General features: G+C 42.5%; 1 protein-coding gene across 6 annotated transcripts in view; it reads right to left on the bottom strand.

The window, feature by feature from the left end:
* Positions 1 to 23,753, bottom strand: part of PLEKHG4B (pleckstrin homology and RhoGEF domain containing G4B) — a 99,102-nt gene that overhangs the window by 2,225 nt on the left and 73,124 nt on the right. For 5 of the 6 annotated variants that reach the window (XM_083708948.1, XM_083708950.1, XM_083708949.1 and 2 more), the window contains exons 13-22: positions 21,528 to 21,692; positions 20,130 to 21,028; positions 9,648 to 9,897; positions 6,087 to 6,176; positions 5,757 to 5,981; positions 4,204 to 4,374; positions 3,132 to 3,312; positions 2,212 to 2,328; positions 961 to 1,230; positions 131 to 345 (exon numbers count right to left, since the gene is read on the bottom strand). In XM_083708948.1, the coding sequence (XP_083565074.1) occupies positions 131 to 345; positions 961 to 1,230; positions 2,212 to 2,328; positions 3,132 to 3,312; positions 4,204 to 4,374; positions 5,757 to 5,981; positions 6,087 to 6,176; positions 9,648 to 9,897; positions 20,130 to 21,028; positions 21,528 to 21,692 (2,583 nt within the window). Of the gene's footprint in view, positions 1 to 130; positions 346 to 960; positions 1,231 to 2,211; positions 2,329 to 3,131; positions 3,313 to 4,203; positions 4,375 to 5,756; positions 5,982 to 6,086; positions 6,177 to 9,647; positions 9,898 to 20,129; positions 21,029 to 21,527; positions 21,693 to 23,753 lie in introns of those variants that run through there. The other variant, XM_083708951.1, reaches the window with a different exon arrangement.

Raw genomic sequence — 23,753 nt, 5'->3', positions numbered from 1 at the left:
ACACCAATGAAGTTGGAAAGGTAAGGAATATCTCCTGCCCTTAATACCATAAGTGGCAACTGAGTGATGCTGGTAAAACATCCTCACTCTCATTTCTATGTATTTACACCTACTGAAGGAAAACACTCACAGCAGGGACATACTGGCTGCTGGGCTTTGATCTGAGGTTCTTCTCTGAGAGGTCAGGAGATGCGCATTGCGATGCAGGCTTGGAACCAGGGCTTGAAGTGCCATCATCGAGAAATGTCTCTGCGAGGAGTGGGGAGAATCCAGCCTGTGCAGAACAGCTAAAACCACTTGAGCTTTCACCGGACGTGCACTGGGATGACTCTGAACTCTCTGTAACTACAGGAAGTAGGAAGGAAGAGACCATTGACATTAGAGGCTGCGGCCAGCCTATTGTTCAACAGGAATCCCAGCAACACAACTGAAAGAAAGTAAACTTACAATTTGTGATGTTTTCAAGATTATGGGTCTTTGTAAACTGTGCCAGCTGAACACTATACAAGGTACTCTTAGCCTGTACACAAACATTTGACTAATGAAATATATGTCAGCATTGTCAGGACGCAAGTCTGTGCGAGTCTTGAACTGTTGACCTGAGGAACGCCAGGCAGAAACTGAGCCTGGACACCCATCACTTTGCTTTGGTCAAAGCAGGAAACTGCAAGGAGACCAGCCAGATTCCAAGGCACCTTGACTGTGTGCTTTTTAGCACCTGCTGAAGACATTCTTATTTAGACAAGTCTAAGTCTATGCAGGTATCTAGAAAGTTTGCATGAATTTTAATTTGTTTTAATATATTCTACTAGGATTTTAACTTTTTTGTATGTTTTAAATTATGGTTGTATTTTTTAGCGATAATTTCATCTTTTTTGTAAAGTGCTTTGAGGGGTTTTCCTACAATCAAGGAGTATATAACTTTAATGAAATATAAATAAATTATTGCAATGCACTCACTCATTGAGGGCTGGCTCCCAATGTCCTGTTCCAGCTCATCTTCCTCAATGCAGGCTCTGACATCGTACGACCAGTGGTAAAAAGGAGGTCCCACCAAGCCTGGGTGAGACGGGGCGGAATATATGTGCAGATTTAGCGAGCCCAGGATGGAAGAGGAGGACTGGCTGCTCGAGGAAGATGTGCTGCTGTTTGAGATCGTGGAGTGGGGCCTCTTAAACGGCGTAGAGTGGTCAAATGAAGAAACAGCTATTGAGGCACGGCTTCTTGACTCTGGCAAAACAAACAAAAATATCTCTCTCAAGACCTATAAAGAGCCAAGTATATACAGTAAAAAGTTACGTCTAGAAAAGTTGTGGAGAAGAGCCATAGCTCAGGGAGGTGGTGGTGGTGGGGTAGAGCAATTCCTTCAAGTGCAAAATATCCAAGTTCAATCCTTGGCATGTCCTGTTGAAAGACTCTTCTATAACTCTAAGGACCTTGCCTGATACCCTGGAGCACTGCCAATAAGCATCTACAATCACTAGGCTAGATGGACCAATGGCCTGGCTTGATATAAAGCATATTTATATTTCTGAGTGTTTCCAAGGATCCCAGAATTGGTGCAGCTTAGCTAAGCCTCTCTCACTCTACACAGAGGCTGCATTTGGAATGTTTGAAAATACTTCTTCCTTCTGTGTTTTTACAGGACCAAAATCACCATGGAATTGGTCTACTGTGAAGAATGTTAAAGTGCTACACATCTTCTCAAATTGTGTGCCACAAGATGTCTACTGGATGATGGATGCACATGAGTCTGGGCCGAAGCCAATTCTGAAGGGCAGTTTGATGGCACATTTATTTATACAGTCGCCATCTTTTCCATTTGAAAACACCCTAAGTAGTGAATTATCACTTGAGAATTTAAAGGCTTGTTATGTGAGACCAAGGCAAGCTGATGGTCTGCCTGAGAAGAGAGGAGGAAGAATATTCACGGAAAGCGATCCTTTTGCTGCTCTGACTCTGGTTGAAAGAGCCTAAAGGCTTGGGAGTTTCTTAGTGGGATTTTTGCTTTTCAAAAATCTGAGGGTCCCCTCAGTTTCAAAATTCATTTGCCTTGCGGCAAGGTGATGTTGCTATTGAGGAACAGAACTTGCAGAACTAGCTGTACATTTTTTCCATGGGGGTGGGGATCCAATAAAATAATTTTGGTAAGAAGTGGACAAGAAATTTAAAAGAGTTGCCAAAGGAGTGAGGGAAAGCATCAAACTGTACCTGCTCGTTTCATTATTAAGTCTATTGCTCGGTCGCTTATAGCTGCATCACTGGGCTTGATGTCCATGAACGGTTTGTTTCCTATGCCCATTGACACCATTTCTTGCATTCGGAGTTCTAAAAGCAACCATCCAAAAACATGAGAGAAACAGTTAGGAAATATACATGTTTGAAAGTATTTTATACTAAGAAAACCCAAAACGAGTGCGAAGGAAAACGACTCTAATAATGCAAATTAAAGGGGAAGGATGTAAATATTACACTTTTCCATGTTTGAAAACTGTTGAGCTCTTTGTGCAAAAGAATATATGATAGAGCCTTTTTTTTTTTGCTTTTTTAACAGAAAATGTAAGATTGTGTGCCAAGAGTGCTTCAAATTCTGCCACAAGAAGACCACAAATGCCATTGTCACCTGACCATTCCTAGGTCCCCATGCTTGCTCTAGCAGACCAATAACATAATGTATATAGTTTAGATATGAAATGCCATTACATAACCTTACTGGATCTGAGGCCGAGATCCAACAAAGACGGGGAACACATGCACATGGGTGGTGATGGGGTAGTTCTGAAGGAGGAAGGCCGACAATTTCTCCCACCTGCTCACTTCTTGCGTAATGCTGCTTTTGCTATGTATTCAGAGAGTGTACATAGTGACTTGCAGAGTAACCTAAGGAAAAATATAGCTCCACATCCCCAACCACTGAGGTTTTAATGCACAAATGAAATTAAATGTACCAACACTTCATTTGGGTTTGGGGTGGGGACTGAAGGGTTATGACACAGGGGTCAGACAAGAGTTCACTTTTGAAGGATGGATTTGAAGGGATTTGCAGTGGCATCACACTGGTTGTTCTAGGAAAGAGTTTCGGGCATAAAGGGCAGCAATAGGCAAAGGGCAGACTATTTTGGCAGGCACACCTCGGTTTCTCAAGGCTTGTCTCCAAAGAATCTTTCCTATGAGATTTGTCCATCCAATCTTAGTTTCTACTGAATTTGCTTGAAGGATGTAAGTGTCCTGAGATTTTCTTCTCCTTCGAAACCAGATTTCAAATCTGAGGCCACTATCTCCAACATTCTCTGTCATTCCAATCTCAGCTGTCTAAAATTAAAAATAAAATATAAATATAAATAAATAAATAACTGTGAGAAAGAAACATGAGGAACACTGTAAGAGCATGAAAATTTATTAGTCCTGCCAAATGAAGAAGTGTATATGGATGAGGGCATAGTGGCTAGAAAACTGTATCAGTGTGGATTTTCAGTCACAGAAGCATGGTTCTCACAAACGTGGATTAAAGTTGCAAGTAATGAACACATTAATTCAATGATTATGTTTTTGTCCCACTCTTTCTCAAGGGTCTCAGGGCATAGGTATATGATTTCATTTGCAAGCTAGGGCAGGATGAGAAGTTCTGACTGGCCCAATAGATAGGGTTGCCATTCTTTATTTGCCAAAGGTTTGCTCAGAGTTTTTGAACTTTTTGGTAAAATCGCAAAAAGTAAAGCTATTTTAGGGGAAATCACCAAAAACGACACTGCCCACTGCGGACATGGGTTGCCATATATCCGGATTTTTAGCGATTTTCGCCTGGACACTGCTTCTGACTCCAGTATTCCAGCTGTGTCCGGGAGATTCTGGATATATGGCAAGACTATACCCAACACTATATCCATGAGTGGCCTATTCTCAATATCTGCAACTACCAGCCATGCTTGTGAAAATGTATTGAATGGACTGCTAGAGACTGCCTTAAATAATGCATATACCAGATCACTTCCTTGTTTGTTTCTATTTAGCCCCTTCCCCACACTAGCAAGTACAAAACACTATGAGAGGTGGTTTGCTGCATTGATATTCCCCCTTTCCCTGGAGGGGTTCAAGGTGGTACCCCATTCAAGCAATGACCGGACCCAGACCTGCTTGGCTGCATCACATGCCATCAAACCACACCCAAGGCAGGAAAAGCACACCCAACGAGAATGCAGTTACCTTAAATGACTGTTTGTACATGTAAATGTCATATCCCCCATCAATCTTTTTTGTTTTACTGAACAAGATGAGGTCTTCGAAAAGGAAAACATGCCTCAAGTACTTCTTTCGGCCACAGCACACAATAAACTCATCTTGACACCTCAGCTGTCCTTGTTCTTTCAGATTGACCTGATCAGAGAAGAAGAGACAACACAGGAGAAGGGATTTCAGATAGGAGGTTGGTTCAACTTCCTTAGGCCTGAGGGCCGCTTTGGGCTAGGGTTCTCCTAACATGAATTAAAAAATAATATTTAGCACCTTCCAACTAGAATCAAAGGTCCTTCATATACATTGTGGCAGTAATCTTACACACCTTCTTCTGCTCCTGGTGTTTGGAGGGTTGGAGGCCCTTCAAGATGATCCTGAGGGACGGTAAGACAGTTCTAAAGCTGTAAAGCAACCTGTTAGTAAGTTCTGTAGCCATTCCCCACCCTTCTTTTTAGCTAATCACTATATGGGTTATAGTTATCAGCAGCAGTCAGGGCTCTAGCCTGGGGACTTCCAGCTGCTGACCCCAGCTGCGGACAAAGTAGAAAGGGGAAAGGTTTTTCCTCCTTTCTTATTTATAACAGAATCCGGGGCCTTCTAATAAAGCTGAATGTTGGAAGCTTCAGAACGGAGAAAAGAAATAATTTTTTCACACAGTCAAAACTATTAAATTTGCTCCCACAAGAAGCAGCGGTCGCTATCAATGTCGATGGCATTTGAAGAGTAGAAGACAAATTTATGGAGGATAAGGCTACGAATGGCTGCTCGCCACAATGGCTCTGCTCTGTCTCCACAGTCAGAGGCAGGATGCTTGTGAATAGCAGTTGCTGCCAATCGCAAAGGGGGAGAGGGCTGTGGCATTCAGGTCTTGATTGTGCGCTTCCCATTGGCATCTGGTTGGTCACTGTAAGAACAGGATCCTGGACCAGATGGACTTTTGGTCTGATTCAGCAGGCTCTTCTTGTGTTCTTACAACCATCTTGTAAATGTAAGGTAAAGGTAAAGGGACACCTGACCATTAGCTCCAGTCGTGGCTGACTCTGGGGTTGCAGCGCTCATCTCGCTTTATTGGCCGAGGGAGCCGGCGTAGAGCTTCTGGTTCATGTGGCCAGAATGACTAAGTCGCTTCTGGTAAACCAGAGCAGCGCATGGAAATGCTGTTTACCTTCCTATTTATCTACTTGCACTTTTGACGTGCTTCCAAACTGCTAGGTTGGCAGGAGCTGGGACTGAGCAACGGGAGCTCACCTCGTTGTGGGGATTCGAACCGCCAACCTTCTGATCTGCAAGTCCTAGGCTCTGTGGTTTAACCCACAGCGCCACCCACATCCCATCTTGTAAATGTAGACAAGTATTATATGCAGATGCTGAGCTGAGAGTGGCTGGCCTAAGTGGATGGAGGTTTGAACAGGGGACTTCCTGCCTCACAATGTAGCCACCACCAGGCAACTAAAGCTACAAAAATTAAGGTTTCCTGAACTGCACAACAGGGATTTCAGGGGTTGGAATGTGGCTGGACTCACATCACATCCTCTGATGGCATCCATGGCAAGTAAATCATTTCCATGGCGAAGCTGGAACTTGACCATTTCTTCAGCAGCCCGGAGGGCGCTGAGCTCCTGTTCCTGCGCTGCCGAACACTCCTTGATCAGATCCTTCAAAAGCAGTGCATACTTGCTCATTCTCTGGATGGGTTTCAGCAAGTAAGAAGCCAGGTTCATTTTATCACCCAATTCCTGCTGCTTATTCTGTAAGATTAGTAGGAGGACACGTTAGGTGATAAAATACCACAAAGGTCAAGAAATTCTACTCAGACACAATCATAGACGTAGTAAACATTAAGCGATAGTTACTTTAAAGAAGGTATTTCCATGACTTATAAGCAAAGCGTCTGACTGCGGCTTGTTCTTGCTGTACAATGCATACATTCCAAACTGTTCTTCCTGAAATAATGAAAAATAGACTTGGCATTTAATTGGCTAATTAATGATGATACACATCAAAGACATTTTATTATCATTTGTTTCTTTTATTAGTCACTTTGTTATTAGTCACTAATATTTATTAGTCACTTGCTTCCAAAAAGTAAAACTCAAAGCAACTTACAAAAATATTGAAAAGAAGCAGAAAAATCAAGAATAAGACAATCTAAAATGCACAAGGATTATAAAACCCAGATCTAACTCCACCCCACCCTACTAAAAAATTAAGCAGAAAAATGAGCTCCAATGTCCTGGGTGAATAAGAATGTTTTTGCCTAAAAGCAGAGAGGGGTGGCACCAGCCGTGTCTCCCCAAGGAGAGTGTTCCATCAACTGGGGGCCACCACTATTTTGTGACTCCTGATAGAGGTTTCCTATGTTTATGTTCAACACAGACTGACTATCCTCTGACTGGTAGTATACCTGACAGCATCAGTGAGAATGTTTTATGCAAATTATTGAAAGCTAAGTAAAATGCCTTCCTACAGTGAGTGACTGAAACAAAAATTAACAAAACCTATGAGCTATGTAGCTCATTCATAAAAAAAATAAATAGCAAAACCTATGAGCTATGTAGGAGTGGGGGGAAATAATGGGCATTGCTCAAGAATGATGGCATCATTTTATTAGTCTAATGAAATAAAAATAAATAAAAATAGGGATCATAAAAACTAGCAAGATGTTAAGGATGCCAGAATTTTTGCAAAAGAGGTTGACTGTTTGCCAGTATGGTATAGTAGGAAATGTGATGAGAGAGACCTCAGTACATAGCCCCACTCAACTAGAAAGCTCCTTGGTGGCCATGTTCAGGGATTATTAAAACAGGAACATGAAGGGGTTTTGTTGTCCTCCATGAGTTGGAAGCCATCTGTCCAAAGCTGGGAGCCTTTGATATGTGTGGGACTCCTGCGAGACCAGGAAAACCAGGGCAGCAAACTATGCAGAGAGCCTCCACAGATCAAAGAAGCTCCCTTCTATTGACAATCTCAATCTGCAAACGGGGACGGAGCAGGTTGCTCAGTCTCACCATGGTATTATTATCAGTATCATATTTATTAAGGACGCTGCTTGAACATGCTGAGCAGAAAGTGGAAATCACTGTTGCCAACGTGATCAACAGTTCTGACAAGCTAACAGCCACATTGTGCGCATCAGAGGCATTTGATGACATCATAATGGCAAAGAGTAACTTAGCTTCCAGAAATGGATTGAATGGAATTTTCCACTTTATTTCATGGCAACACATACAGAAAACCCGGCAGTGGTTAAACATGCTGAGTAGTGAGCAGTTATGTAAGGTTGTTGTTGCACACACTAAATAGAGCATGAGACTGAGTAACTGTAGTCCAGAGAACCATAGAAATGTAGTGCTGGAAGGGAACCTCATGGTCATTTAGTCCAGCCCCTGCAACTCAGGAATCTCAGCACTTGGTCCTTCTATAAACCAGGAAGGTAAAACCAGATAGATATTTCCTTCAGACTCAATATTCATTTTTAAGTGCTTACTGGAGATTTTGGATTAATTAAATTAAATAAAGGTTATTTCAACTTCTATAATTTCATTTTAGAGTCTAAGACTTAAGACAGTAAAGAAAATTGCATCTGTGCTGCCAGGTGAGAGGATTCAAAATAGTGACTGAGAAAACAATCCCCTTAAAAAAATTTGGGGGGTAGGTTTACCATACCAAGGCAAACCTTTAGAGGGGATTCAGATTGGCAAATCCTGGACCCCATCCAGTCAAAATTAAGGACTTAAAGTCTCATTGGTTTAAACAGAAGATATTAGTTGTCCCATAGTACTGCTTTACTTCAGAATGACTGGACAGCCAAAAAGTTGCAATTAAATTTTGCTCCCTGCTTCTCTAACATAATGCCCTCAGAGTGTTTTCCGTGCATGCAAGTAGGAACTTGTAAAAGTGGAAATCAAGAAGAAGATTCTTGCCTGCCAGCTTACATATATACAGAATTTGAAAACTAGCAGTTTGGGCAAATCAGGGGCTACTATAATGTACAGGAACTCGTATGGGATGAAACCGAATCACAGAATTACAGTGGTGCCTCGCAAGACGAAAATAATCCGTTCCACGAGTCTCTTCGTCTAGCGGTTTTTTCGTCTTGCGAAGCAACCCTATTAGCGGTTTAGCAGATTAGCGCTATTAGCGACTATTAAAGGCTTAGCAGCTTAGCGGCTAAAAGGCTATTAGCGGCTTAGCGACTTAGAAAAGGGGGGGAAGCGAAAAAAATTGCAAGACTCGCAAGACATTTTCGTCTTGCGAAGCAAGCCCATAGGGAAATTCGCCTTGCGAAGCGCATCGAAAAACGGAAAACCCTTTCGTCTAGCGGGTTTTTCGTCTTGCGAGGCATTCGTCTTGTGGGGCACCATTGTATAGTGTTTGTAATGTTCTGTGACACAAGATCAGGGAAAAGCTATTTAAAACTTTTTAAACAAGTGATGGAAGAGACAGGCAATATAAATAAATGTAGGGGAAGTTGCATTAAAGACCTTTAAGGCTGCTATCCTATACACAGTTACCTTTGCCAAACTCATTGAGGCTTCCCTCTTAGTAGACATGTATTGGATTGTACAGTGATTCTCCAAGTGAAATACAAGCAGGTATTTAGTGGCAGAAGCAGAACACCATTATTCAAATCTGTCCCTTTTCCTCCAGTGACACAAATCAGAAATCCCATTTAAAAGCAATTTTTGGCAGGGATGGGGAATTTATCTACCAGCTAATTGGACCAGGGTCATTTACTGATTTGTGTAGGCCATAGAATGTCAGACCCTGTGCTCTTTCAGGTCAGGAGCTGCTCCTTTCTTGACTGTAATGGCAAAGGGGGGCTTATCCCAGCCGCTTATTCTGGGACAGAACAGGCAGCTGGGATCATATGATATGTATGTGTGTTTGGGCAGGGCAAAAGGGATAGGGATCAGTTGGACTGTCAGCCTTGTTCTAGAGGCCGTTGCTTCTTGGCTCACATGAGTAGGAAACATGACAATCTGTGCTGACAGATGCCAGACAGGCAATTTAGTGCAATGGAACAAGAAGGCAGTGGTGTTTCTTGGGGTCTCAACTCTCAGGAGCACCCTGCTCCTTGCCAAAATCCAGCCTCCCTCTGCCTCTCACACTCCATTCTAAGTAACAGTTGCGGTGCCCCTGGTGGTGTGCTGAGGCTCCGTGCCCAGTGTGACCGAACCAGTTCCCCTCCCCTAAACCCGCCTCTGAAGAAGGCCAAAGTAAGATGCCTTTAACTGGAAAGAACTATATGGAGCTATCTCTGTGGGCAAAATGCAGTACAGAGAGAGAGAGGAATTACAGAATTAGATAACTTTATGAGGAAAAAGTGGTATTTCCTAGTAATACAATTTTTAGTCAATACAAGAAGATATCTGAGGACAATAACACACTCCACAATGGAAAATGAGACTTACATGTCTGAGAAAAGAGTGGCTAACCCGCAGTGGGAAGTCTGTGCAGTGTTCCAGTTCTTTCAGGAAATACAGACAATGGAAGTCATACAGCTTTTCCAAATTTCCAAATATGATATTCCGCTTCCCTCGCAAATCCTGAGGTAAGTCAATCCTTTCCATTTCTGGAAAATAGCTGTTGATGATATAGCCTAAAGATCTGACATACTCCCTTTCTGTTCTGATCATCTCATCCATTATGTGGTTCACCTTACTGTTGAAAGAAACAGAAGAATTGCATGGAACACAGACAACAATGCTGAATTAGCAGTAACTTAAGAATTTAGCATCACAGGATAGCTTTGGTGAACCAGTCATACCTATAAAGACATGGAAATATATTGATGACAAAATGCATACATGTGATGACATAAAGCAGTCATCACTGTACTGCCTTCTGGGGAACTCCAGATTCATAGATTTCCTTTTGCATCTTACTTGTTCTGAACTGAAGACACTTCTCCATCTCTGGGCCTGTAAGGGGGAATGATTCCCAGGAGTAATATTGTACATTTCTTTCTTGAGAAATCATCCATGCAAAAATCAGGGTTGCCTCATTGGCTGCTAAACCGTTATTGCAGTGTACTAATTTTGGCAAACCTCTACCAGCATTTGTAGTTACAGTAGCCAATCTTAGTTCCTGCAGGTTTCAGGCTCTTATTTGCAGCCAGAGTTTCCCACTCCACCCTTCCCACTGATAAAAAAACCATGCACACTCTGACACAGAGGGGCTTATCCACATCAGATGCTGTAGAAGAACAGTAACTAGCCAGGAAGACAAAATAATTTTGTTATTTGAAACAGGCTCCCCCTACACAGTACAGAAGCATTTCCTATTACATCTGCAAAACTATTATGACCTTTTCCGTGTTTACATTCTACTGTAAAACAGAAGAACATTCCAGAGATGATGTACAGCTGCTTTCTCATGAATTCCCCCCCCAAAATACAATATTCAGCACACAGGGAGTTCCTACTGGGAACTGAGACTGAACGACTGAAAGGCAAGCCGTGAGGGAAAGGATTTAAAGAACTACTGGCAGTGGGATTACTGACTTCTCTTTCCCTGAATAGCAGACCCCACTGCCATACTGCACACTGCAATTGAAACTTCCCCTTTTGCTGTGTGGCATATGGTATACATGTATTGGCGGGGGGGGGGGGGAGCTGTCAAGGGCTGCCACTAGACAAAAGCCCCAAATCCTCCTTATTTGACTCTCAGCCAATTAAAGCAATTTTAGCTATTTATGAATTTAGTTGAATGTTTATAAATTAAGTGAATCTGTATACATTTGCATCTAGCAAAAAGCAGTAGCTTTGAGACAGAAAGCAAACTTTCTTTGGGTTTATATGATCTATACATGCACCAGCAGCACAGGCATCATCTTAAAAAACACCTTCCCTCCTGTGCCATCTGAAAGGAAAGAAGGCCCCCTTTAAGGCAGCGCCTGCTATCTGCAGTCATGTGCTATTCCAGGGACTCCAGGTTCTTACCCAGCGTTTGTTTCCTTTGGAAATGAGGCATAGCAGAGACCGTGGTGTCTTAATGATATATGGTTTATTTACACATACATACAACCTGAGCCTATGCTGGAGGGGTTCAGAGCGTTACGCTCCAAGCTGGTCCCTTGCTTCTCCCATACAGCAGCCTTGGATACAAAACAAAAATCTGCCATCCTCTCTGCCACAGTTTTGCTAGCACATCACTGTCCCCTGCCATCCTAAGAATTCTGGCCTTTTGTCTCCTGCTAATGAACTCCAGACGGAGGGGCTCACATCCCTCTGCTGTCCAGCAGAGAGCAACTGCTTTGTTGATCGCCCAACTCCCTGCTCCTTTGTTTGCATAACAACTTCGCCATTCTCAGGCTTTGTTCCCCTAACAGCCACACTCAGTGCTTGGCAGTTTAAACTCCCCCAACCTTAATTAATTCTAACCTTTATTGGACCCAGGAATTTAGGGTGTCTCACACCCCACAAATTCACAACACTACTTATTTTAAAGATATATTAATCAGGGTACCTGTTCAGTCTATCAAATGTGCTATTTAATGAGATTTACCCTGATTAATTGATTAAACATTGATGTTCTGCTCCTTAAGAAGTAATTGTGCATGTAGTTGCAGAGCTGTTTGGATCTTGGCCAATAGATTTTGCATAAATAATAATTATACAGTAGTTCAACCATTTCTGCAGAAATGCCAAACTTCTGATTTTGGTCCCTGATCACAACAATACCAAGCTATTTTTTCATGGAAAAGTCATAATAAATAACAAGGTGAAAAAATCTTTTTTAATCATTCCAGTGGCACCTTAAAGATCAACTAAATATAAGCTTTCAAGGCATGAGCTTTCATGTGTAATACACACTTTGTCAGATGCTTTCCTGGAAAAGGTAATCCTGGAAAAGGATACAGATAATTCAACCACGGAGGAATGAGAATGACAGCTTAGAGTCTCCACTAATTTATTTCTCACAGTAAACCAATGGTTTTCTCTCAAGTCACTCTAGGGTGCCTGGCACACAGTTTAAGTAAAACTGGACAATGCCAGTATAAGTGGCTCAAAACCCTTTAGAGCGCCCCCTAACCCATCTCTTCACTTAAATATATGCTATGTGGCACCTTTGCCCACACATTGGACCAGGGTGCTGTACCTGCTTAATACGACAGATCAGCCTAGAACAATATTTAGTTAGATTTGTTGCACTCAAGTCTTAGATGTATATCTGCACTGTAGTGGTCATTTTAGTTTCTTTTAAATATGTCTCCTGTTGATGTACCAGAAATAATAAACAACCTTAACAATAGAAGAAATACTCTGGGTCATTAACAAAAACAGGAAGGGTTGAATCTCATACATCTAGAGCAGTGTTTCCCAACCTTGAGTCTCCAGATGGTTTTGGACTACAACTCCCATTATCCCTAGCTAGCAAGACCAGTGGTCAAGAATGATGGGACTGGTAGTCCGAAAACAACTGGAGACCCAAAGTTGAGAACACTGGAGCACCAAATCAAGAATCAGTACCTATAATTTTTTCAGAATGGGGAAATGCTGTGGAATAGTCTCTCTGCAGATCAATAGATAAAATAGTTTGAATTGTAGTCTTCTTAACCTAGGTTGCAAGGAGAGTGTGATTTGGAGGACAGAAGTAGCAGTGGGGAGGATTGCTGAACCTGTCCCCTGCCTAACACTTCTCGCCTTTGCTGCCCTCCCCCAGCCCCTATTTCCAAGTCTGTTTTCCAGCTGCATGCCTGCCAAGGCTTGAGGAAAGGCTGCAGCGGGAGGGTTCAGAGAGGAACTTCAGATGCATCACCTCTGACTTTGGGGCTGGGAATATCTGGAGCCAGACCTAATTTATGGAAATGTAAACAGTTTTGGGGGGTGGTTTGGGGGTGAACAAGCCTAGCCTTAATCCAAATAAATGGAAGTGCTGGGAAACTGGCCAGTCTGGGTGGAGATGTATTGTTGAACCTAGATGGACTGCACTCCCCGGAAGGATGAAGGTCACAGGTTGGGTGGGAGCACTCCTGAATTTGACACTAATGATGGAAGCACCGGTGGCGTCAATGGCACAGAGTCAAGGAACAGAGCCTTCTAGCTGGTGGCCCCATGGCTGCAGAACTCCCTTCCTACAGAACTATGAAGCTACAAAAAGCTACTTAAGTGCAGTGCAGACCTTCAAATGTGCATTGAAGGCTCATTTCTTCCAGTCTGACTTTAACATTTTTTTTCATGCGGTTGATTCCACTTGGTGCGTTCCTACAGTTCTGGATTCTTGTTTTCTAACATGTCACATAATTATTTTTAAGTTTCAAATGGATCTCAGCTGATCTCATTTAGTTGTATGCTTTCTTGTGAAGACTATGCATTGAAAGGCAGAATATACATATGATAAATACTTTGTAAAAAGCAGAATGGTGCACCATGATTCACTTAAATGACAGTCCTTATTTTATTAAACCAAACTTGGATTGAATGGTATCAAATGAAAGGTACCTTTAATGCAAAGTCTATTATTGTAAGAACTTGTTTTTGGTTCAATCAAGATGAAAGCTCAGTATTACTGAGCACATTATTTATGAATAATGGCCAGGGCAGAAACACAATGTCAAAAGGGATATTCTTTCCTTCAGTTGCTGGCAATTTTTCTCCAAATTGCACAATATTTCTACTTATACCTAATTAACAAATTTGGCTTGTTTACTAGACAACTGGATGACAGCAGTATCGTTCGCAATATCACTGAGTCTGGCAACCCCAGCAGAGTTATCTTATCCTACATTGTCCAGTTAAAATTCATTTGTAGGTGAAGGGAAGCCTGTTACAAGAGTTCCAATGTTGCTCCTGATTCTGATTAATCTAGGAACACATTTTGACACTCTCCAATTCTGGTCACAAATGAAAGAAGTTAATCTGAAAATCTACAATTCAGCATCTCAAAAATGGAAGTCTTGCCCAAATAAGAACAAAAAGAAACTTTGGCAAAAGAAATGTAAGAGATGGAAAGAATTCGAGAAGTGCTTTGTCAGAAAAATTATTGCCAACAAGATTAAAACACACACACACACACACACACACACACACACACACACACACACACCAGAAGCAGAAAACCAGCTGGGGAGGTAGTTGGATGTCAAGTAAATTAAATGTATGCTAGAAGACAATATTTAATTAAAACAATGCATTCTTTGTATCAGGTCTTCAGCATGGAAAATGTAGGGCAGGTACCTGAAATGACATTTTCAGGGAGTCTGAAAAACTGAGGCAAATACTGAAGACAAGAGATGAAGTTCTAGCACTTGCAGACAAATTAAAAATGAACAAATCATGAGGTCTGAGAGTTCTTAAATAACTCAAATCTGAATTTGCTAGTCTTCTAACAAAATGTGTAACTTGTCTGCAAGATTGCAGAAGGAACTAGGACATTACAGGCAGTTTAGTTTAATGTCTGCTCTGCATCAAGTGGGAGAAAGAATTGGTTGATGTCTGTCTGAGGAGACACTGGAGAATTGTGCCTTTGAGGGTAAAGTCAAACTGTTGGAGAGTTAAAGCGCCTGCTGTGGTTGTAGAAACTGAAACAGGAGAGACATGTTTTGCTGCAGCTGGGGCATAGGAAGGTGTCCAGTTGTGCTGCTGCAAGTGTACCATGATGTTTCTTCTCTCTGTGCTCCTCCCAGTGGTCATTCCTCCTCTCGTCACTGCTGTGGCTACATGACCTCACTGTCTCCAGGGGATTCCCACACAATGGGGCTGATATTGCCAGTCTTGATAATTTTGTCTACTTGGGCTTCACCATAACCAGCAACCTCTCCACTGATGCTGACCTGGACAAGAGTATTGGCAAGGCTGCAATGACTCCCCTGTCCAAAAGAGTATTGGAAAATGTGGTGCTAATGGAAAAGGATTGTTAAAGACAGCTAGGCGTGCAGAACAACTCATGCTGACGAATCAACACAGCTTCTGGAAAGGGAAGTCTTGGAGTTCCTTAAATGTCAAAAAGCATGTAAACAGTGGCAATTTGCAGAGACTGTAAGTGTGCTGTAATAAGTTTGCAAAACACTTTGTTGATAGAAATGCTTGCATTCCCATTGACTCTATTAAAAGGAGGTCCAGGTTGGCAACTGCCCAATTTTGATGGAGGAGTTTCTTCTTGTTTGCCTGAGGATGTGGATAAGTTGCTTGGAGGAGCAATACCAACCACTTGCTAGTTGGACCTGTGTCTATCCTAAAAACTGACAGAGGGAGACAGGCCAGTTGGGTGGTGGAGATTGTAAATGCTTCCTTGAAGGACAGCTGTGTCTTTGAACCTTTAAATGAAGCAGTGGTAAGACCTTTAAGAAATTGCAACTGGATCCCAGCTTCCTAGATATCTGACAGCCTCCAATCTTTCTTTTCTGAGTAAGGTAACAGAGCAGGTAGTGAAAAACTTCTTTCCACACTTTCTTGAATTAAGCTGTTTATTTGGATCCTTTCTAATCTGGAAAGGGCAACTATTGAGGGTGAAAAGATGGTGAGGAGCACGGAGACCTAGTCTATGAGGAACAATGAGGATAAGTGATGATTAAGTGGCAATATGACAGCCGTATCCAGATATTTGAAGGAGTAGCACATAGAGGATGGACCATTTATTTTCTAGTGCTCCAGAGGGTGGGATTTGAACTGATGGATTCAAAGGAAAGGAAAAAGTTATTCAGACTAAAAGGCATGAGCTGTAGAGTTGGAAGGGACCACAATGGTCATCCAGGCCTCTTCACCTACCTGAGACAATGTAGAAGTGGATTTCCTGCGTAAGCAGGGAGTTGACTAGATGATCTCTGAGGTTCCTTTTAAGTTCTGCAAACCAGCTTATACAGTGGTGCCTCACAAGGCGAAATTAATTCGTTCCGTGAGGCTCTTCGTATAGCGGCTTTTTCGTCTTGCGAAGCAAGCCCATTGACAGCTTAGCGGATTAGCGCTATTAGCGGTTTAGCGGCTTTTAGCGATCAGCTGTTAAGCGGCTTATCAGCGGATCAGCTGATAAGCGGCTTAGTGGCTTAGGAAAAGGGGGGGGAGGGGAAAAAACCCGAAGGAACTCGCAAGACTTTTTCGTCTTGCGAAGCAAGCCCATAGGGAAATTCGTTTTGCGAAGCGCCTCCAAAACGGAAAACCCTTTCGTCTAGCGGGTTTTTCGTCTTGTGAGGTGTTCGTCTTGCACCACTGTAAATTACAACCTTATTGTAAGGATTTAGAAGCTTAGTCAAATCTGGGAAGTTCAGTATCTGCATCAGAAGGGATGCATGCACTACAGAAACCTGTCTGCCAGCATATCTGTATGTACCACAAATGGGGGGAAAGTATCACTGGTGAGGTAATGTGATAGCTTTTCAGAAAATGTCCAAGTTAGAGCCTTCCACTTACACAGTACGTATAATCCTGAGAGCTAAAATATAAGCCAATGGCATCAAGACATTTGACAACATCCCAAACTCACATCAGCTTCAGATCTTGGATGGAAGTGTTAGCGACAAATTTGAGCCTATTATGTGCACTTTGCCATGTTCTCCTGTGACTGTTTTGGACCTTTGCAAGTGTTCATGTGCGCACCAGAGATGTGCTCCACCATGTATCCGCAAGACAAGCAAACTGAATTGCAGTGAGAAGTGCAGATACGGCAGCAATCAGGACCTCTGCAACAGAAACGGTCTAAGCTATATTATCGTACTATTATCTCATGCTATACTGAATCATTTACTGTTTATACTGGATTTATAGTGGAAATATAAAATTTAGCACTCAGCAATGCTGATTTTTCACATTGATTGGACCCAAACAATTTCTTATACAATACTTTTCATTTGATATTATGCAACCCCTATTTGGTAAACTTTATGAAAATAAAGCATGGCATTTAACTGAATCACCCAAAACCACTTTGTTTCAAATGTTACCCCGCCCCCCGCCGACGCCGCCAATGATGTGTGTTGCCTACCATCAAAATTCATAAGCTGCATGCTCCAACAGGAAGAAGACCTGGGAATCTGGGAAAGGGGATTTCCTATCATTGTCCTCTGCAGAAGAGATCAGGGAGCCAGCTGTGAATCAACTAACCTTGTGAGAAGACCCTACCCACTCTGAACTGAATTGACGGATAGCTTCCCAGCTTCTGCATGAAGACCTCCAGTGAGGAAAAGTCTACTATCGTACTAGATTAGTTCAGCAATGGAACCAATTTCCTGCAGGTGTGCTGGGCTCTTCCTGGAGGTCTTAAAGGACAGGATTGTTGTTCACATCTTGGGGATTCTCTAGCTTCAGATTTCTCGCACAGAGCCTACAAGGCTCCTCCAATTCCATGATTAACCTGGAGACATACAGTAAGAATGAGAACCAGCTTCAACTTGAAAAGTGAATGTCTGGTCCTCATGGTTGCAAAGGATATCCTGAAACTTGAGGGCTATGTCTACCCTAATAATGTTCCACATACATGAGCAACACAGGTACATGTGACCAATTTGGGGGTACTTGAGTAAGAAGAATATGTGACTCAGACAGCACACTTCCCATAACTCAGAACATGTTGAAAATGCTGGATAACAGTCTGTGCCAAGAAAAGAGAAGTCTGGTACTGTAAAACTGAAGAGGCCCACAATGGGGGAAAGGTTTGAAAAAGGAAGAAAGAAGCAAAGAGAATGTGCTTATTTGTTTTATTTACTATGGGAAGCAGATTAACATAATGAGTGCTAATATGGGAGGCTGTCCATCTGTAGGTCATGAAAAGAAATGTTTTGGAAAACATGATTGCTTACCTGTAACTGCTGTTGTTCTTCAAGAGTGGCCCAAAATCATACATCAGGGTAACTAACCACTTAGGCTACTTGGTGGAAAACCCTTCTAGAGCCATGTCACCTTGGTCTGTGTCAGCGTTTGGCATCTGTGGCAGATCCTTATCAGTAGCGTGGGAGTCTCCTGTCTTTTCAGTGGTCCTTTACCAGAGCCAGGTGCCTGCCTTCTGAATGAATTAGGTTCCTTTACCCCATGCACTGCCAATCCTTTTGGGCATAGGTGGCTCAAGAGAAGAAATTTCAGCAGCCAGATGAGTGAGAAGTTTTGCATCCCTCCTGGAGAGTTTATCCTCCCTCTTGGAGAGAGACCTTAAAAGAGGCTCTTGATTGAGGATATGAGGCTTCTCTCTAAATATATTGCATCAACTTTTCTGGAGTTAAAAGACAGATCCAGCAAAGCACTGTCCAACCTCAGTCTGGAACACTCTGCACCCCAACAGTAAGAGGGCATTCCACTTCAATGTGGAATAATGAAGTAGGGGAGGTCTCCTAGCATGGGCAATGCTGCAAAACATACAGAACTCACCTTCTGCCAGAGTGACAAGGGAACCTAGTAAAATAAATGGTGAACTGTACGTGCCCTGCCATGAAAAGCAAAACAGTCCAGCTTCACCTCCGTGAAAGAGGTCAATGTCAAATGAAGGTCCTGCCATTATCAATCTGATGGTGTGTGGGAGGCCTTTCTCTCATATATATATATATATATATATATATATATATATATATATATCCTCAAATATGATGGTATGTGGAAGGCCTCTCCACAACACTAATTCTGCTTTAGAAGGGTTTTCCCCTGAAGGTAGCCAGTTTATTTGGACACCTATGTGTGCAAATTTGGTAAAGATCCAGTTCTAGAAACATATATTAGAAGGAAGCTCTGAGTGCTTTTATGTGGAACAATATTTTAAATGCAGGAAAAATAGGTCAGTATAAAAAGTAATATATTGTGACTACGTCTGATAACTGAACTAGGGTATCTGAGGCACTACAATTTTCCGTCTTATTGGTATGGATGTTACAGCATAAAGTATTTTAAATGCAGGCCCCTTATCCTTTTGTTCTTGAGGAGGCAAAGCACTGAAAATGGTAACTCAGTGTCTAATCAATCCTTCTAGTCAACTTGTGAACATTTGGCTGGCATGTGTTTTATGGTATGATCATCGGCTGATACATAATCAGGAACCAACAGCACTCACAATTTAGGAGAATCTATGCTTCAAGTATATACATCAAATCTTTATACCGTATTTACTCAAGTCTAATGCTCCATTGAATCTCATGCGCACCTCAATGTTCAGAACCTTGAAACCAAGAAAATCATTGCCTTGCAAATATCAATGAGCCAACGAATCTAATGTGCACCTTAATTTCGCAATGTAATTTGGCCAAAAAAGATGCACATTAGATTCAAGTAAATACGGTATACACCCCACATTTATAACTGCCAAAACCAACACAGGCTTAGGAGGAAATGTTAAACAGCTCTCAGATTTCATTGTGCAGGCTAAAACACCACAGGAAGAATAACATTGCTAAAGCTTCTCTGCCATGTAATTATCCCCATTCACGTCAGTGGAAGGGACACCTGCCCCTCTGCCTATGGCAGGTGGTACATTTCCATGGGCAAACAAAGCCCAGGCCCGTAAGAGATGGCTTGAGGTTTTCTCTTTCTCTCAGCAGCACTGAATTATTTCCCTATAACAGGCAGATTTAGGTCAATAATTCAGTGCTGCTGAGAAGAGAAATGGGCACTGTAATCTTCTGAACTTGTTGGTATCTTTAATTTTACTCCAAGAACAAAATAGACCACATATTTAATGCCTTGAGCTCAGATTCAAAATTGATTGTTGAAAGCTGCCTTGAAGTGTCTATGGAACCACACCTGGTTATATATCTTAGGAAATTCAATAAAAATAATGATGACAGAAGAATCCTGCAATGTGTTGCTCAGTGAAGAGTACAACGTTACAAACAAGATTTTTCACTTTCAGTGATTAAAGGAAAGCTAATTGACTCAAAAATGTAATCAGCTAACAATTCTACTGAGAACATGTTAAAATATTTACAGCACTTTTCAGGCGGTTTGTTCACCAGAATGGATTCCGTTGTTGTCATTTCTCACCTTCCCCCTCTTTTTTTCTCTTCTTCATCTTCTGCGTGGTGGATTCTTGAAGGAGATGATAAACTGCGATTTCTACAAACCAAAGGACTTTTGATACTGGAACGCTGTGTGTTTCTCTTTTCTGCAGCCACATTGCTGGCTACCTCCAGTCCTCTTATGTAAACTCCAGTATACCCATGATGATGCAGTTCACTGTGGTTACTCTCGTGTCGGGCCAACTCAAAGCTCTGTGTCTTCTTCATAATCTTCTTCAGTGGATGTCTCCTGTGGCGAGTGCTGGGTGTCTGGATTGGTTCTGAGCAGCAGGTGGAAATGTTGTCCAAATCCTCCGAAACACGGCTAGTCCTTTGAAACCTACCCAAGAGTGGAGTAAGAGTTTGTGAAACTGAAGGTTTAACAGAAGAAGAAAATGGATCAGTGTTTTGAGCAGCATCTTCCTGATGTAAAAAAGAAGGCACATCCTCAGATGGGCTGCTACCTTGAAACGGACCGAGTGACTTACTGTCATGGACGTTATTGACGGTGCTAGAACAAAAGCGGGAAGACTGGCTTTGTTGTGTTGCAGATTTTCTGCCCAGGTTATGGCCGTCCCTCTGGCCAATCTCTCTCAGAGTACTGCTGGACCCTTCTTCAATGGTACCTTTAATTGCTTCTGAAAAGACCTCTTCTAAGTGGTGCCTGGTCTGCTGGCATTTCAGCCATAAAATATTCCATTGCTTTAGTTCCTCCTTGTTACCCAGAGCAATAATCACCTCACTGACTTTCTGAAAGTTCTCGGCAGAAAACTTTGTAGCTTCTTGGTGGTAGCTTTGCAAAGACTGAACTGCTGGCTGAGAATACTTGGCTTCCACTGAAAGCTTTTCAAGAAACTCATTACAATGAACCATCCACTTGGATGCCTGGATGATTAGTGGGAAAAAAGAGAAAGAAAGAAAAATAGTTAAATGGAGGACATGGATTGATTGGCTGATTTTACTTATATGGAGCTTTCCCACAACGAACTGTGCCCAAAATAAGCTGTTGAGGCTGGGCAGGTGCGTCATTACTGGGGTTGTGGTCTAGCCCCCAAGATTCTAGACTGCAGAAACTGTACCCAGTCTCTCAAGAGTGAAGAAACTGTCTCTCTCTGCTGTACATATCTATCCAAATCCACCCACCATGTTCTGTAGCATGGTAGACTGTGAGCTCTGAGATATGAAGAGAGATCTGTAAGCAAAGCTGTTTTCATGGAAAGTCATAGAGCTAGAAGGGAGCCAAGGGTCATCTATTCCACCCCCTGCAGTGCAAAGTCATACTGTAGAAGAGCAAAGAGCATGCAGACACTTCTGTGATCTACTACTGAACATAACATGTAGAGTGGTGTGATATGAACTAAAAAGAAAATAGAAATATTCTTACTTTTTCATAAAATTCATATAGCTTAAGCAGCTTCTCCAGTTCACATCTCCTCTTCTCGGTTTGAATTGTGATGTTACTCAGATACCTACTGAAAGCCTGAAATTCTTCTTCAGATTTTAATGAAGAATTCTCTTTTATGAGCTGTAGTCCTTTCTGGGAATATTGCTGTAACATAAAAAGAACAAGTGGTCTTACCTGAAATGTACTTTTGGGAGTGGGGCGTCATATCCAACAGAATGGAATGGGTGTCCTGTTGCAAGACACTAGACAGGAGCAAAGACTTGTGGGAAATAGGCTGGACTCACTCAGTTTTCTGGATTTGCCAAACAGAAAGTACCAACGGAGTCCCTAAAGAGAAAAAAAATACCTGCCTACGTCCCACTTCCTTGGCTTTGGAAATTTCTATAATAAAATCTCTAAATTGCTAAGTATCTGAAAGGCAAGGAAATACAACACAAGGAACTAGCACTCAAGGTAGGCCATACTCCCACCCAACTGTTTATAGTAGAGCACCATAGGGTGGGGTCCATTGGATAAGACGCCCCACTCCCAAAACTACACTTCAGGTAAGACCAATTGTTCTTTTTAGTTTGTGGGGCGTTGTATCCAATGGAATGGGACATACCACAGCGGAGACTCCAATTCAGGCGGGTCCCATCTCTGCAATACATTGACTATAATACCTGTTGGAGCCCTGTACGACCAAAGGCCGCCTCAGCTGAGGACAGCTGGTCCAATTTGATAATTCTAATCTGTGCATTATCTTACGTTTCAGGGTGGGGGCACTAGCCTCTTGGAACAGTCTTATAGAAAAGGATTCGTCTTGAACAGAACCATCACTAATCATCGTCAACTTCTGCTTCTAGCAAAAAGGATGGAGCGGAAGGAAAAGGAAACTCATCCTCAGCCTCTTTTCCCATGGAGTTGAAGGGGTTAGGGGAAGGGACTCTAATATCCCAAAGGTCTCGGTTTGCCACTCTGTGAACCAGGAGAAAAGGCAAGCAAAAGCCACACACTCCATTTGCCACACTGTGGAGGCGGGGGAGAAGAAGCCACACACACTCGCCTTGTCACAGCTGCCGACCAGGAGGATGAGGACAAGGGGCAGGCACTCTGTCACCACCAAAGCTAACTGGGAGGCAGGCAGTCAGGGCTCAATTTCAAAGGCAAATAGAAGCAGTCAGGCAGGGACATATTAGAAAAGCTCACTCTGTTGTGAGCCCAGAAAAATGGCGGCAGCCGCTGAAGCTGCTGAGAGAAAGAAAAAGAGTGTGCCGAGAAAGGGCCGTCTGAAAGCGGGAATGGCCTTTGGCACTGCAGCAAGGGTTCTGGAAATAAATTCAATATAAACAACTAAGGAATAAAAGAAGGATGGCAAATACGGTAAGTGGAAAAACCAAACGTAAAGAGCAACGGAAAGGGGTTTTTTTTTGTGTGTGGAAAAAACCACAACGCGTAGACAAAGAACTGTAAAACTAAAATGACAATAAGGGAAATCTAAAGAAAAAAGAGGGTTCAGAAACTAGTAAAAAACTTACAGTGGTGCCCCGCAAGACGAACGCCTCGCAAGACGGAAAACCCGCTAGACGAAAGGGTTTTCCGTTTTGGAGGCGCTTCGCAAAATGAATTTCCCTATGGGGTTGCTTCGCAAGACGAAAAAATATTGCGAGTCCCCGCGGGTTTTTCCTGCTTTTTTCACCCTTTTCCTAAGCCGCTAAGCCGCTTAACAGCTGATCGCTAGAAGCCGCTAGACCGCTGTAGCGCTAATCCGCTAAGCTGTCAATGGGCTTGCTTCGCAAGACGAAAAAACCGCTAGACGAAGAGAATTGTGGAACGGATTCACCACTGTAGTTAGGAGAGCTAGGAGGAACGTACTGGCTGCATCTAGATAGGAAAAACTGAGGGAGTTCAGCCTACTTCCCACAAGTCTTTGCTCCTGTCTGGTGTCTCGCAAGAGGGTGAACACCCATTCCATTCCATTGGATACGACACTCCATGAATTAAAACACCAAGTTGTAAATTTTCTTTCTTCTTGACCAAACACTTTCTATTACACAAGGAAAGAAGGATTTGGGGTTTCAAAAGGTATTTGTTAGCCCTTGCGCAAACCATGGTGATTGTGAATCACACACCCTTGGTATTGTTGGTATGCCATCATATCAAGTTTTCCAGAGTTTCAATGGCTGCAGCAAATAGCCAAAAGCCCCATCATGGTTATGGGCCTGG

Source organism: Podarcis gaigeae (assembly GCF_964106915.1).
Source record: "Podarcis gaigeae genome assembly, chromosome: 13".
Taxonomy (NCBI): domain Eukaryota; kingdom Metazoa; phylum Chordata; class Lepidosauria; order Squamata; family Lacertidae; genus Podarcis; species Podarcis gaigeae.
This window is presented reverse-complemented; position numbering and strand designations above follow the sequence as displayed.